Source organism: Corvus hawaiiensis, chromosome 4 (assembly GCF_020740725.1).
Source record: "Corvus hawaiiensis isolate bCorHaw1 chromosome 4, bCorHaw1.pri.cur, whole genome shotgun sequence".
NCBI lineage: Eukaryota > Metazoa > Chordata > Aves > Passeriformes > Corvidae > Corvus > Corvus hawaiiensis.
This window is the reverse complement of record NC_063216.1, coordinates 79,892,161-79,906,409: the sequence shown is the minus strand read 5'-3', so window position 1 is coordinate 79,906,409 and position 14,249 is coordinate 79,892,161. Positions and strand designations below refer to the sequence as shown.

Sequence of the window (14,249 nt, the reverse complement as noted above, 5' to 3'; positions counted from 1 at the left end):
TTCCTCCCAGGGAAGACAGTTCTTTGTGAACTCCCCCGGCGTGGGTCCAATCTCACGAGCAGCAGTCCTCCCAAAACTGCCGCAACCTGAGCCCCTCCCACAGGCAAAGCAGTTCTCCCAAAACTGCTGCGGCGTGGGTCACTCTTCCACGGGGTGCAGTCTTCCAAGGCCAGGCTGCTCCAGCCTGGGAGCAGGGCCCTCTCTCTGCACTGGGTCTCCCACTGGATCACAGCCTCCTGCAGGCATCCACCTGCTCTGGCATGGACACCTCCCCCGTGGGCTGCGGATGTACGTCTGCATCCCCCGTGGATCCCCAGGGCTGTGGGTGGATCTCTGCAGGGAGACACCAGGGTCAGTGGAGAAGGAGGGGCAGGAGGTGCTCCAGGAGCCAGAGCCGAGATTCCTCTGCAGGCCGTGGTGATTGCCATGGTGATGCAGCTGTGCCCCTGCAGCCCCCGGGTATCCACGGGGGATGCAGAGATCCACCCGTCCACGTCCAGTCTCCCTGCACAGTTGGTGGGAAGGAGGGAGGGGTTGGGGGAAAAAAGGTGTTTTTAAGGGCGTATTTTACTTCTTATTATCCTTCTCTGACTCTGCTAGTAATAAATTCACTTTGTACCTCTAGGTTGAGCCTGTTTTGCCCTTGGAGTGTTTTCTTCTGGTCCTTATCTCAACTCATGAACCCTTCATTAAATTTTTTCTCTCTCCTCTGCCCAACTGTGGCAGGGGAGAGCAAGTGAGCCGCTGTCGTGGGTGCCTGGCGTTTGGCCGGTGTCAAACCATGACAGCCTCTCTCTGCTTCAGCCTTTTCCATGTTATCAGCTTCATTTGGCTCAGCTTGGTGTATACACATTGAGAGAAATATCAAGGAGCAAACTGGCAGTGTCAGAGGGAATGTTTTGTCTTATGCCCAAGAGGCAAAGCAAATCCCTCCCTCAAGCCAGTACATCTTAGGCGGATGCTCAGCTGTGGGAGTTGTTGCTCTGTGGGATGCAGGTACCATCACAGCAGGAATAAACCAGGAACAGCTGAGTAGAACAGTACCTGAAGGGCTGTGGGAGCACTTGAGGGGCTGTGGAAGCACACCCCAGTCACTGCCACTGCCAGAAGTGGGTGCACAGGGTCCCATTGTGACACTAAAGCTTTAGAGTTCAGTGTGGTTCACAGGTGAGTTTTGGACCACGCAGCAGTTGACCAAGCCTGTACTACCCGGGCAGGAGTGTGGCATTCCTGCTCAGTGTTTGATTCTGGGAAAACCCACAGGCTGTGTCTGTTACAGGAAAGGTGCATTGGGATTCAAGTTAAAAATGATCAATTTTAATGTAAGTTTTCCAGAGGTTTCTTGTTTGGGTTTCTGTTTGGTTGGCTTTGGGGGTTTTGTTTGGTTGGAGTGCTTTGATTTTTTTTGTTTCTCTGAGGTAACTTCCCCAGTCCTTTTTTGTTGTGCAGTTCCTGCTGTGTTTCCTGCTGTTGCTTTCCAGGGGCTCTACAGAAAGGGGTTCATTGGGCAGACTCTGATGTGTCCAGTGACACCGGACTGAGGGTGGTTCAAGGACTTTTTAGAATCCAGAAGGGCGTATAGGAAGGAGGACTGAGGGGCTCGCAGCCTGTCTGGGTAGGAGGAACAGCCCAACCCAACAGTGGGTTACAGAAACATTTCTTTCCCTGAAGAATAAAATCAGTATGTGTTGTGCATTAAGAAATGGCAAACTGCTCCCAACAAGGCCATGTGCCTCCTAGTCCCAGTTCTGACTCTCCAGTGGGTTTCTTTGGGAACAGATTGGATATTGCTGGGTATCTCTTGGTAACTGAGCTACAGATGAGCATGTTTGGGTCCAGCTGACCTCCAGCCGACGTAGATTGTGTGACTGCAGGTGTGACCTGCCTGTGTCATCTCCCTTGCCCCAGTGAGTCCCTGCTCCTGGCTCTGCCACAGTGTTGAACACTGCTGTTCCTCATGTACGCACCTGCAGATTTGGCCATTACCCACCCAGTCATTTGAGCTTGGACCCAGCTGCAGACCCCCTGCTGGAAGAGGGGACTGAGGCAGCGGCAGTAGCCCCACGTCCCCAGCCAGTCCTCAGCTGCTGTCAACCAGAGCCACACCACACACAACAGCTGCATAGGTAGATTTTTCTGGCCATAAAGCAAAGCATTTCTGGTGAGCAGTTCAGTGCCACCAGCTCACAGCTCAGTGCTGAGACCTCCCTGTCTGACTGCAGCACTGAGGCCATGGGTGGCCTGTGCAAGCGGCTGTGCTTATGTACAAAGTGCTGCAGAGCCTCCCTGACAGCCTGGGGAAACCCAGCAGACATCAGATTCAAAGCCAAGGCATGTGGGGAAGGTGGATTGTGTGACAGCCCCTCTGTTCAGGCCAGGTTATGCAGTACAAGGCACTGCCCTTGTTCTGCACAGGGCGTGACTCAAGACCTGGGGCAGCCCTGAGGCAGAGCTCGTGGCCGTGCTCCGGGCCAGCACATGTCTGGCGTCACATGAATTTGCCTTTTGCAGAGTTCCCTGGCAGTAGCACAGCTGCAGCAGGTCCTGTGCTGAGCTCAGCACATGGCATCTGGAAAATAAAGACAGATCCTGGACCTGTAGCCTTGTTCCTGACTTTATTTTTCCATTCTGCCATCAGTGATACGCTGAGGGTGAGACGAGTGATGGCAGTGTGCCATGTGCTTGGGCTGGGAGCCCCAAGCTCACTGTGCTGTCACAGACGTCCCATGGATGGACACTGCAGTGCCAGCGCCGTGTCGGCAGCCTGTCACAGCCCTGGCATTGCTCAGGCGTTGTTGCCTGAGGAGCTTGGTGTGCCACTCACCCGCACAACCTTCCGCAGGGCCTCCCATACCTCCTGGTTGCAAAGGCTGTAGATGAGGGGGTTGAGCATGGGGCTGATGATGCAGTACAACACAGAGACCAGGGTGCCAGCTGCTGGTGAATAGCCCGAGCTGGGCCGGTTGCAGTTCAGGTTGGCCGCCAAGAAGTACAGGATGACCACAAGCAGGTGGGCAGAGCACGTGGAGAAGGCCTTGCGCCGGCTGGTGGCCAGTGGCATCCCGAGGACGGTGGCCAGGATGCAAAGGTAGGAGATTACGACAAGCAGGAAGGGACTGAGTCCCACAAAGATGCTGGAGACATGGAGGGCCAGCTCATTGGGGCGGGTGTTACTGCAGGCAGCCCCCAGCAGTGGCGGCACATCACAGAAGATGTGCTGGAGCTTGGCAGCCCCGCAGAATGAGAGCTGGGCTGCCAGGAGGGTGTGCACAGCTGAGTCCAGCAGCCCCCAGAGCCAGCAGCCGGCAGCAGCCATCGCACAGGTGCTGCGGCTCATGGCCTGGGCGTAGTGCAGGGGCTGGCACACGGCCGTGTAGCAGTCGTAGGCCATGACAGCCAGCAGCGCGCACTCGGCCCCCGCGCACCACATCAGGAAGAACGCCTGCGCCAGGCACCCGCGGTAGGAGATGGTCGCCTGTTGGCGCAGAGTGTTTGCCAGGATCTTGGGCACCGTCACTGATGAGTAGCAAAGGTCTAGGCAGGACAGGTGACTGAGGAAGAAGTACATGGGGTTGTGGAGATGGGGGTCCAGGGACACGAGGGAGAATGTTGCGGAGTTCCCCAGCAGCGTGGCCAGGTAAATGGCCAGGAAAAGAGCAAAGAGGAAGGGCTGTCCGTGGGAAAAGCCCAGGGGCACAAACTCCGTCACCTGTGTGTGGTTCGTGCCTTCCATGGGGCAAGCTGGGTCAGTCTTTGGCCAGAACTGAGCACAGAGGAGGAGGGGGGGACTGTGAGCCAGGGGACTAGACCACAGACCCTCATGAGGCCAGGAGTTCACTGGTGGTATAGCTCTGATCCCATCTCCCTAGTGGTTGAAAGTTTCCCATGTCCAGATTTCACAGACACTGGGATTTTGGAGTCCAAAGAACTGCCATCCAGTGTTGGGTACCTGACTAGAGAAGAAGCACACAGAAAAACCCAAGAGCAGGGGGCATCCACCCACACCTCTTGAAGTTCCTTGCCAACCCAGCCCCTAGTCCTGATGACTATTCCAAGCATGTGTCTCTCCCCCTCCTGGATGTATTTATGGTGACTAAATGCTCCCCTGCCCCTGGACAGGTCACAGCATTCCCTAGATGCCACAGCCACTAAGCCTGCTCTTCCCCAGCCCCGGGCTGGGGATATGGCATCACCCTGCACCAGTTAAAAGAATGCTTTTTCTTTATCCTGTTTCCTGCTCTGTGATAACCAACACTCACAAAACAGGGGTTCCACTTACAAAACAGGTTCCAGCAAAGGGCAACTCACCACATGGGGTTTGTTGAGCCACAGGAAAATTTAAGCTATCAGGCATCTCCTGGCCTGGACCTCCCAACCTTTTTTCCATCATCCTATTTCAATTTTCACGCTGACACAAGGGTTTTGCTCACAGGCACATGGAGCTGTGATCACCGTGTCCAAGAGGTGGAGGAGGCACGAGGAAGCATTTAAGGTTCGGAACCTCTGCCAAAGGCTGGTGAGGGTGGCATGTGCTGGGCGCTTATGGCCAGGGCTGCTGCTGCCCACCCTGCCCATGCCATGGACTCCACAGGTGGGGCCATGTGGTGCTTCAGTGGGAAAATACAGTGAGCAAAGACCAAAAAAAGAAGAAAGAAAATAGAAAGCATCCCATTCCTCTTTATAGGCATACTTTTTGCAACAGAAGTCAATTGTCACGTCTCTTCAGGAGATTAAACAACCTGATTAAATTTCAGGTTGGTTCCCTTGCTTTAGACCCATTAATCTGGTTTTAATTTCTCTGCCTGAAGCCTGTATCTGTGTATCAGTCATGTGTTTATAACATTAAGTGCTGGAGAATTCACTGCTTCTGTTGGGAGTTTGTTTCTTACAGCTGCTTACCACAGGAAACCGTCAAAGCACTGTTAAAATTGTGTGCTTTTTCCTACTGGATTTGCTCCAGTCAGTTCTGTCTCATTCATAACTTTGAGGTCCTCCAGCTGAAGACCATCCTGTTCTGAGGGTATTTTCTCCCTGTGCACTGGGAGCAATACCAGGGTTTGCTAAGCAGAAGCAGAATTAAGTTCTGATTCCTTTCTCTTTCATTTGCTAATTTTTCAACATTTTTTAAAAAATTTAACTTTGAGAGGAAAATGTTCAGTCAGCAGATGAGTTCTTCCTTGCCTGGCACAGTGACATCCTAACTTGTCACTCCATCCAGGATGTGCCAGGCTGGGAAACCTCTGCCTGGGCAAGCTCTCAAACTGTTGCCCAGATCAACATATTCTTTAATTACTAATTCTGCACACATCGGGTTTTTTTAGATTACTAATTCTGCACACATTGGAGAGGGACACAAGGACTGTATCATCCCATGGTCTGGAAATCTCAGACCATTGCTTTTCCTCCAGCTCCAGCTTGAGCCAACAGCGTTTCGATGAAGGAGTAGCCCAACATGCCTGTCCCAGTGCTGCAGTTGGGAGCGGGTCCTGGGGGGGTGAAAGCTGGGGGAGCCCATGGTGCAGTTCCCCGGGAATCGCCTCCTGCCTCCCGCTGTCCCTGCTGCAGTGCTGCGGTGTGCACGTGCACCTGTGTGCACTGGAAATTCAGGCTGTGTGAGCTGTCACAGCACTCAGGCAGCTGCTTTGTGAGGGTATAGCAACCCCTGTTGTGTGGGGTGAGAGGGGAAGGCTCTGTCCAGGACTTGCCTGGATGCTACTCCTGCTGACCTGTTCGTCAGAGGTAGGGGGCTGCTGACAGGTGAACCTGTCACTGGCAAAGGTGGGGATCTTCCTGTTGCATAGGGGACTTCAGGGACCAGAGTAATAAAAATGTGAATAAATTCAATAGTAGGAGGTTGGGCATATAAAGGTTAGTCACCTGTTCATGCTCCAAACTGGGGCTCAACACCTGGAAAAAGAGCAGCTGAGCAAGAGGTGTGTAAGTCCATCACACCAGGAAATGAACCTTGAGCCCTGCATGGACCATGGGTGCATAGCAGTGACCCTGTGTGTCACAGAATGCAGGAAATGGTTAATGTCACTGCAGGAGGGGCAGCAAGGGCTGGAGAGCTCAGCTGGTGCCCTCCCCATGCTGACAAATCCAGGCTGGATTGGACATGGAACTCCAGGGCTGCGGAGCAGCCACAAGAATGTGCAGAGGAATGACCCTAACGTTCACCCTGGAGTGATGCGGCAGTCAGCAAACACAGCCGCAGTTCAGAGATGCCAGATTTAATCCATTTGTCTTCAGACATCCTGCGCACCAAGAAATAGGAAGATGTGGGAGGAGAATCTCCCTGTCTCCCTTGGACTGCACAGGAATGAGCCTGGAAAGAGCCTCCACCTTGCTCGACCCTTTTCCTCCCTCTCTCACTTGCACTGAAGGCGATTTCTCATGGTAACTCCTGACCGACCAGGTGTTACCCTGTGCAGGTACCAGCACAGGTACACACACTCTGCCCAGACAGGCTGGATGGGGAGCAAAGAGGGAACACAGCTGCCACCGGTGCCAGTCAGGTTGCTGTCCTTTCCTCGGGAGATGGGAGGGACCCTTGTGATGGTGACATATGAGCCGGAGACCCAGCCCTGCTCTGGTGCCCTCCCTGAAGCAGGAGACCTTCTGCATAACTCCAGCGTTTTGGGGACCATTCTCTCACCCTTCCTCGTGCAGGAGCACATATGTGCTCTGTACCTGCCAGGGAAGCTGCTCCTGCAGGAGAATGCAGTTCTCCTCACCAAGCCACTGCATCCATACTCAGGTGAGCAGAGCAGGTAGCCTGGAGCATACAGCACTGGGAGGTGGGGTCCTGAGCCTTGGGCACAGCCAAAGCCCAGTGTGAGGGTACGGCTGAACTGAGGGAGCAGATAACAACACGGGATTCATTTCTCTTGGGAAGGACTGGATGCCTCTATTGGAGGCAGCAGCAGCAGCCACAGCCTGCCCAGACCACCCAGGAGCCCTGGGGGCCAGCACCAGGTTCCCCCCAAGCAGTGCATGACAGGAACCTGGCGAAGCCCTGCCCTCTCACCCCTCCTCACCTCCACAGCCAAGAGCAGAGACTGGATGGCACCTACTCCTTAGTAAGCTGTCCCCAGGTGCTGTCCTATGTTCCATGTCTCAGCCATGTCCCAGGTGCTGCCTGGTTTGTCTTACCTGCATGAGGAGAAGCTCACGTGTCCTCGATGCTGTAAGCGCAGCAGAAGCTTTTAACCCTGCAGGGGCCCTGGGGAGAGGCTTTCAGAGGTGGCTCCTGTTCAGTGACAGGAGCAAAGAGCGAGGAGCAGCACCCACCAGCCTGCACCAGTGGGATCTGAGCCCACGGCACCAAGCCCATCTGACACCGGACCCACGCTGACCTCCCATCTTGCTCCAGGCTGTGCCAGGTGCAGACCAGTGCCAGACCCCACTCCAGCCTTGCAGCTCTCGGGCACCTGGGCGCAGCATCTGGGCATGGGAGGAGGATGCCAGAGGGGCTGGGAGCTGCAGTTCCTGGGCCCCAATCCTTCCCACAGCCCCATTTTACCTGTTGCAGGGCTGTGAGGTGCCAGCAGAGATGGAGAGCAGTGATGCTGCCTTTGGCCAGACCGGCAGCACCACAGCTGTAGGGACACAGCATGGTGCCTACACTCCCCTGTGCTCTCACCACCTGTGCTAACCATGCCCACCCAGTCCAGTGCAGAGCTCTCTGGAGGAGATTATGTGGTCCAGAGGCCTGGAAGAGGACTTGGACAGGTGGGACATAGCCCTGTCAGGGGCACTGACCGGACACAGATGGCACCAAGCAGTGTCCAGTGTGTTTGAAGGGCTCAGCAGTGACATGGTGCCTTGGGGTGACTTTATGATGTGTATCCCATGTTGCTGCCCTATGCCCAGAAATTAATTTTGTGCCTTTCTCTGCCTTTAAACTGAGCCTGAGATGAGAAAAACCCGACCAAAACTTTCAAAGCAGTTTTGCAGTTTGTTTTCATGTTTTCGAGGACACAGAGATAAAACTGGTCTGTTTCTGCAGCGGCGGGAGCGGAAGGTGACAGCTTGCTTTGCAGGCAGTGTTCGGCTTTCTTTTTCTCCAGAGAGAGATGGAGAGCTGAACTTCTGTTTTCCTGGGTCTTTGTTTTTTCCCTTTTTTCTGCTGGATTGCTTCAATATCAGAACACATCAGGAGGACTTTCCACCGAGCACAGAGGGCCTGGCCCTGGGCCAAGTTCCAGCTCTGAGGAGGAGGGAGACCAAAGGGAGGACAAGGTTTTTCTCTGCAGTGAGAGATTGTAATATTTAGCATTATTTTTTATCTCTTTCACTTTCCTTCGAGGAAAAAGTGGTGGGGGAGGAGTGGTTTGTAACCTGCCTTCTCTCAGGGGATATATTTCTAAATTTGGCCAAACCGGCACATATGGCTCTGACTCAGGCTGGGTGAACATTGCCTGTTCAGAGCCTGGAGCTATTCCTGGTAGAAGGAGTAAGTTTAGCTGGAGTTCACCATGTAGTGACATGGAAATGTAAAGTGGGAACCCCAGGAAACATGAGGACTGCCACAGGGAGTGAGTCTGGAGGTCGAGACAGCACCGTGACGTTTCTGCAGCAGGGAAGCAGTATTGCTTCACTGCGGTGTCCTTGCAGCTTCTGTTCCTGATGATGGGGCAGTAGGAGATGGTCCAAGCATAAGCTCTGGATCTGGAATGTCAAGAGATGAGAGCCCGAGCAGTAATGCCTTTTGGGGAGCAGGGAAAGTGTAGGCTACAACCCTAGAATGGGATGAACACCCTGTGTGGAAATCCAGCACAGATACCAAGGGAGCAGCAGCCTCAGTGAGGGGAAATGCGGGTCAGAGGGTGTCTGGGGCTGAAAAAGATAAGCAGCAGGTGGTAAAAAAAGAGCAGCTGTGACTGTGACCCTGTGTGTGCATGTGGCTGTAACTCTGTGTCCTGTGTTTACATGGAGCAGTCACTCTGGGCTCTGCCTGCTCTCAAGCAGCTCTCAGGCAGGGCAGCTGAGCTGGCAGGGGAGAGGGGGTCACAATAATGGGACTTTTTCACTCGTTTGCTTTGAGTTTACAAAATTGCACCTCTTTCTTGCAGCAATGATGAGCATTTCCTTGTTTCACACAGAAACTCGGTGCCGTGGCATTCCAGTACAACCTGGCCTCTCTCCCAAGGCTGTAGGGAAGGCACATGCTGGCAGCACTTGGAGAAACCCCCTCCCACTCTGATATTTGAAAAGGGACTTTTCTAACACTGAGACCATCAATACTTGGCACAAATATTAAAACATACTGAAATCTCCCAGGATGCCAGAAACTTCAGTTCTGGTAGTCCACATCTTCAGTACAGCCTTTAGGATAAGAAATGCCATGGTTTGTGTCCCCCTCTAGTCTCCTGATGGGTATCAAACCTGGCCAGTGGTGTCCAGCAGTAAATCAAATCTCCATGAACTTGTGAAATGTTAAGGAAGTTGTTTTTTAAACCAAATACCTCAATTTGGGTGTGCAGCCTTCAGTATTGGGCCCAGGTCCTATAAATACTCAACACTTCTGAAAATCAGACTCTTAACTTACCTTCTCCAAGCATGTGTTGTACTTCCCAGATCCAAGTGCACTGTTGTAACACCAGGAACTTCTCCCAGTCCTGTTTCCCTGCTTGTTTTGAGGGATGCTCAAGAATTCTTTCTCCAGCAGAAAGCACCCTCGCGTGTATCACAGCTCCCTGCAGCAGCACTGCCAGCTGGTCCTGGTTGCCATATGAGCACAAATGCTTCCTTTGAGGATGGGGACAAGAAAATGGTGGACTTTGTCTGGATTTTGCCTGCCACCCCTCCTCCTCCCTCCGTGTCCCACTGTAATGAGCATGGCACTGGTTTTGGGATAATCTCCCTGTAGGGACTGGCAGACAAACGGTTACTTGGTGTCCCCAAAGCCATTCCTCCTGCTGGCAGAATCCACTCAGCACTTCCAGTCCCTGCTCTCAGCATGAGACTCCAGCCCTAGCCTTTTGGGGGGGGTCTTCACTGACCTCTCCTGAGACTGTTGGTGCATTTTTGTTTCAGGGAGCACTGGGTGCAGGACCTGGCATTTGTCTTTGTTGAATTTCACCAGTTCCTTCCGGCTCCATTTCCCAGTCTGTCCATGTCCTTCTGGCCCTGCCCTGGAGCACTGGTCCCCTTGACTTGTGTCAGCCACAACCCTGACAGGAGTACACTCTGTTACCTCTTTCCTACAACTGATGAGATGAGCATGTTCCACAGGACATGGGCCAAGACAGATACTGGTGACACTCCGTTTGTCCCTGCCCCCAGGTAGAGCATGACTTCTTCACACCACCCTCTGGACCTGGTGGCCCGGGCAGGTGCTTTCCCTGACATTGCTGCTGCTCTGACATGTGCCGGCTGAGTGCCCTCCTTGCCCTCATCTCTGCTCACCCCGCTGCTGCCCAGGCAGCTTCTGGGCCTGGGATCCCTGCAGCCACACCTGGCTCCAGAGCTCAGTGGGTTGTTAATAGCCATGACTCTCCCCGCAGCTGCAACAGCTTCTTGCTCAGGTTTTTCACCTCAGTGGTTTTGGCTGTCTCAGATGTAGTTCTGAGGGCACTAAAACTGTCCTGTCCTGCAGATGTCACCCAGACAGCAGTTCCAACAGATTTCATACAACCTAGAGCTTGTGCTTGTGTGTTCTCCTTTTCTTCTCAGGTTGGGTTTCTCCATCCCTGGAAGTGTCCAAGACTAGGCTGGACAGGGCTTAAAGCAGCCTGGTCTAGTGAAAGGTGTCCCTGCCCATGGCAGGGGGTGGAACTGGATGAGTTTTAAGGTCTCTTTCAACCCAAATCAATCTGAGAGTCTGTGATTCTAGCACCACTTTTTAAAACTCTCCATGGGCACTCTTCTGTAGGATTTTCTCATAAGCCCCACTGTTGCTGGAACAAGGAAAAGGGGGCTCTGACCACAGTCTGCAGATGCCTTGTATTATTGGGGAGAGGTGATGGGTACAGACTCTTCTCACAACTGCATGGTGACCAGAGAAGCAACTGGGACAAGCTGGAACAGGAGATATCCTCACTGGATCTCAGGGAAAAACCCTTTGGGCATTGGGTAAAGGCCCTGAGAGGCCCTGGACTTGGACCTTGGGGATACTCAGCACTCACCTGCCCACAGATGAGCATCCTCACAGCCGGAGTCACCTCTGCTACCAGGGCCTGCTCAAAGCAGCCCCTGCTCACTGTCACAAGTCTGATGCTGGAATGAAACTCTCACCAGGTGTTTCAAGAATAATATTTCAGGGGGTCCTCCCAGTGATTTCCTCAGGGTAAACACTTCCTTCAGGATTTTTCAAATTATTTTTAGCTGTCAGGGCCACCTGTTCCCTGGACCAGGCAAGGAATAAGAGTAAGCTAAATTTGGCATTTCCACTTTGGCCTATCCAAGACAGGACAACAGCCTCACCCTACATCTCGTGGCAGAGGTCGTGGATTCCTGCCAGAGTCCTCTGCCAACACTTGACAAGGAGATTTTTGTCTGAAGAAATTGTACAGTTTCAAGATTTTGTCCAGTGTCATTTACACTTAAGGACACAGGGCAAGAAGGGTTGCAGTTCTATGGTCTAACCATAAACTGGCCAAAGCTGACCAGATTTACATGTGTTTGTAATGTGCTGACGTTTGCAGAAGCCCAAACACTGCAATCACATATGAAGTGAGTGGCCTGTTACGCTGGGGCATCACCCTTGCGCAGCGCAGTTTGGGGAGGTCCAACACCTACAGGGGCCTGGAAATGGAAAGTGTGCTCCTGCCACCAGCCCTGGGGTCACTGGTTCTTCCTGGCCAACTTGTGCTGAGAAAGCACCAAGGGAATTCTCTCCTGTCACCACTGAGCAGCACTTTTGCCTCATGGTTGCTCATGGTCCTTCCTGGGCAGCTGTGGCACCTGCTGCCTGTATCCTTCTTCCCACAGCCAGCTCTGAGGTTCCTCATTCAGGTGTGGGCACCAACTCTGCCCCTGAGGCCAATTAGTGCACTTTCACCAGGAGGCTGAAGTTGGAGAGAGAAGTTCCTGTGTTCCCAGTTTTCCCACTTGGTCCCACTCCCCACAGACTGCTATCTGTGGGGAGCAGACCACAGGAGTTCCAGTGCCAATTACAAAAGCCCAGAGCACTTCACCTGCTCACCTGGCATGTTTGTGAACGTGTAAACAAGGCCCACAGTGGGCTGTTAAAAGTTCTGGGCTGGTAAAAGTTCAAGGCAGCCACTTCCTTCACACCAGCTGGGATCAGTCACATCCTAGAGGCACTTGGAGCGAGAAGGCCCAGGTCTGCACAGACCTACCACCTTTGAAATGTCTGTGGACACAACACTGTTGAAGTATAATAAAAAGAGAAAACAGTAAGCAATTGGCCAGTGCATTGACAGGCCCTGGGAAATAGCTGGATGACAGGTGTTTTGAAAACATCTGTTTTGCAACAAGAAATACAGTGTTGAGATTCCAGGGCTATTTGCAATCCTGGTTGTACCTCCTGCCCAAATTCCTGCCCTGCTCCAGCCACACCCCACAGTATACCCCACAGTAGGTAGGAGCAGTTATTACACCACTGCATATCTCATACATAACTTGTTTGTGTCATACTGGTGCCTCTTGGTCCTATGCTGAGTCACCTCTGATTTGTAACTTCCAAAGGGTTTAATTTAACACAATTTATCTCATTTTTTTCTCCTTGCTGCCCCTTTCCCATCCCTGATCTGTAGGTACAGACCAAGCTGAAACCAGAGACCTGGGCCTGCCTCAGGCTTGTTTTTCTCTGCCACAAAGATTTTCTGTTGCTTTATTTGACCTCCAAACTTTGTATCTCCAAATAACAAAGACAATTACCTGAATGCTGGTTCAGCTTAGTTTTGTGATGGCTGATGCTGCCACAATCTCACATCTGTAATTTGGCAGCTGTTCTTCTGTCCAATGCTTAAACTTCTCCTGTCTGTTGCCCCTGCGCAGGGAGCCAGTACCCAGGGATCAGACTGGGGAACACTGAACCACGGATGCTGCTTCCTGCAGGAGCTGCTTCATGATGGCAGACACGCCACAGTGCTACCATAATTCATCCCTCCCATTGCTTCCAGAAGTCTCCTTGCACTCAGGGAGGGGATGGATTTCTAAAGAGCTTCTGTAGAACATCTTTTCTCTGGAAAGGATCAACACAGCCCCAGGTTAAATTTAAATATTCAGCTCCAGCAGCAGCAGTTTTGCATAACTGATGGCTTTTAACTTTCCCTGGGTGCTGCAGGAGATACAGAATCATGTTTTGTTAATCTGGAATGTTTTGGAAGGCAGGGGAGCAATTAATGAAGAGATCTGGCTAATAAAAGTACTCAATAGTCATGTGTGAACGGAGGGGCCAATTAAGTCCTGGACATGTTGGTAACTGGGATCAGGATTTGATGGAGAGATGGAAACTGGTTCTTCTTGGAGTATACCAGGGCTTTGGACAGTGTATCATGGAGATGTGCCTGTCTGGACACAGGTGAGGAGGAGCCAATGCGGATGGCTTCTCCATGTAGACAGGAGTATGGTCTGTCATGGGGTTTTCCTGGTCTGTGCTCAACATCAAGCTCAAGATGACATTTGGTCAGTGCCCAGATCCAGCCCCTGCTGAGCCTGTCTGGGGCCTGAGGGGGGAGTGTGTTTATTTTCTGTGCTAGGGAGAAAACAGTCCCAATCTATGAGGATTTTTTCTGCAGTTTGGTGTTTCTCTCGCTCCTTGTTCTCCTGCATCATACAGCGGCTCTGTGGGAAAACTGTGGACAGCGGGATTGTGACCCTCACACCCAAGATGACTGTTTGTTTATTCCTCGGTACTTTCAGTGCGGGGATGGATTGGATCTCTCTGGGACAGTCTTCCCTGAACACCTGACTTCTGTTTGCCTGGGATTTGATTATGTGGCTGCCTTTCCAGGCTGTCTTTTCCATGTGAAAACCCCCAGCCTGATAACAAGATCAAATCCACAAAATCTTTGGCAACCCACAACACCCTTGTCTCTAGCTCTGTACAGTGAGATGCAGCTTTAGCAGAGACACGTGCAGTCAGCACTGAAGCGATAACTTTGTCTTTATTTCCATTGTATCCATTTATCCTCATCCCCAGACCTGGGAAAAGGAGGACACAGGCTGTTGGTAAAAGGGCAGATCAGCTGCAGAGATGAAAACACTGAACAGCAACACAGCCCTCCCAAGGTGGGGCTGGTACAAATTACAGCTGTGCTGCAGGAAGGAGAGGCCTG

At 52.4% G+C, this 14,249-nt stretch overlaps 1 protein-coding gene across 1 annotated transcript; it reads right to left on the bottom strand.

Moving 5' to 3' along the window:
* Nucleotides 1–2,608: 2,608 nt before the first annotated feature.
* On the bottom strand, nt 2,609–3,733 carry LOC125325405 (olfactory receptor 5V1-like). Its single transcript, XM_048302425.1, has one exon. It carries the CDS (start codon nt 3,731–3,733, stop codon nt 2,786–2,788), a length of 948 nt encoding a protein of 315 aa, XP_048158382.1. The 3' UTR covers nt 2,609–2,785.
* Nucleotides 3,734–14,249: the final 10,516 nt, after the last annotated feature.

Excerpts from the sequence above, each read along its gene's own strand:
- LOC125325405 (XM_048302425.1), bottom strand. The coding sequence starts at position 3,733 with ATGGAAGGCACGAACCACACACAGGTGACGGAGTTTGTGCCCCTGGGC.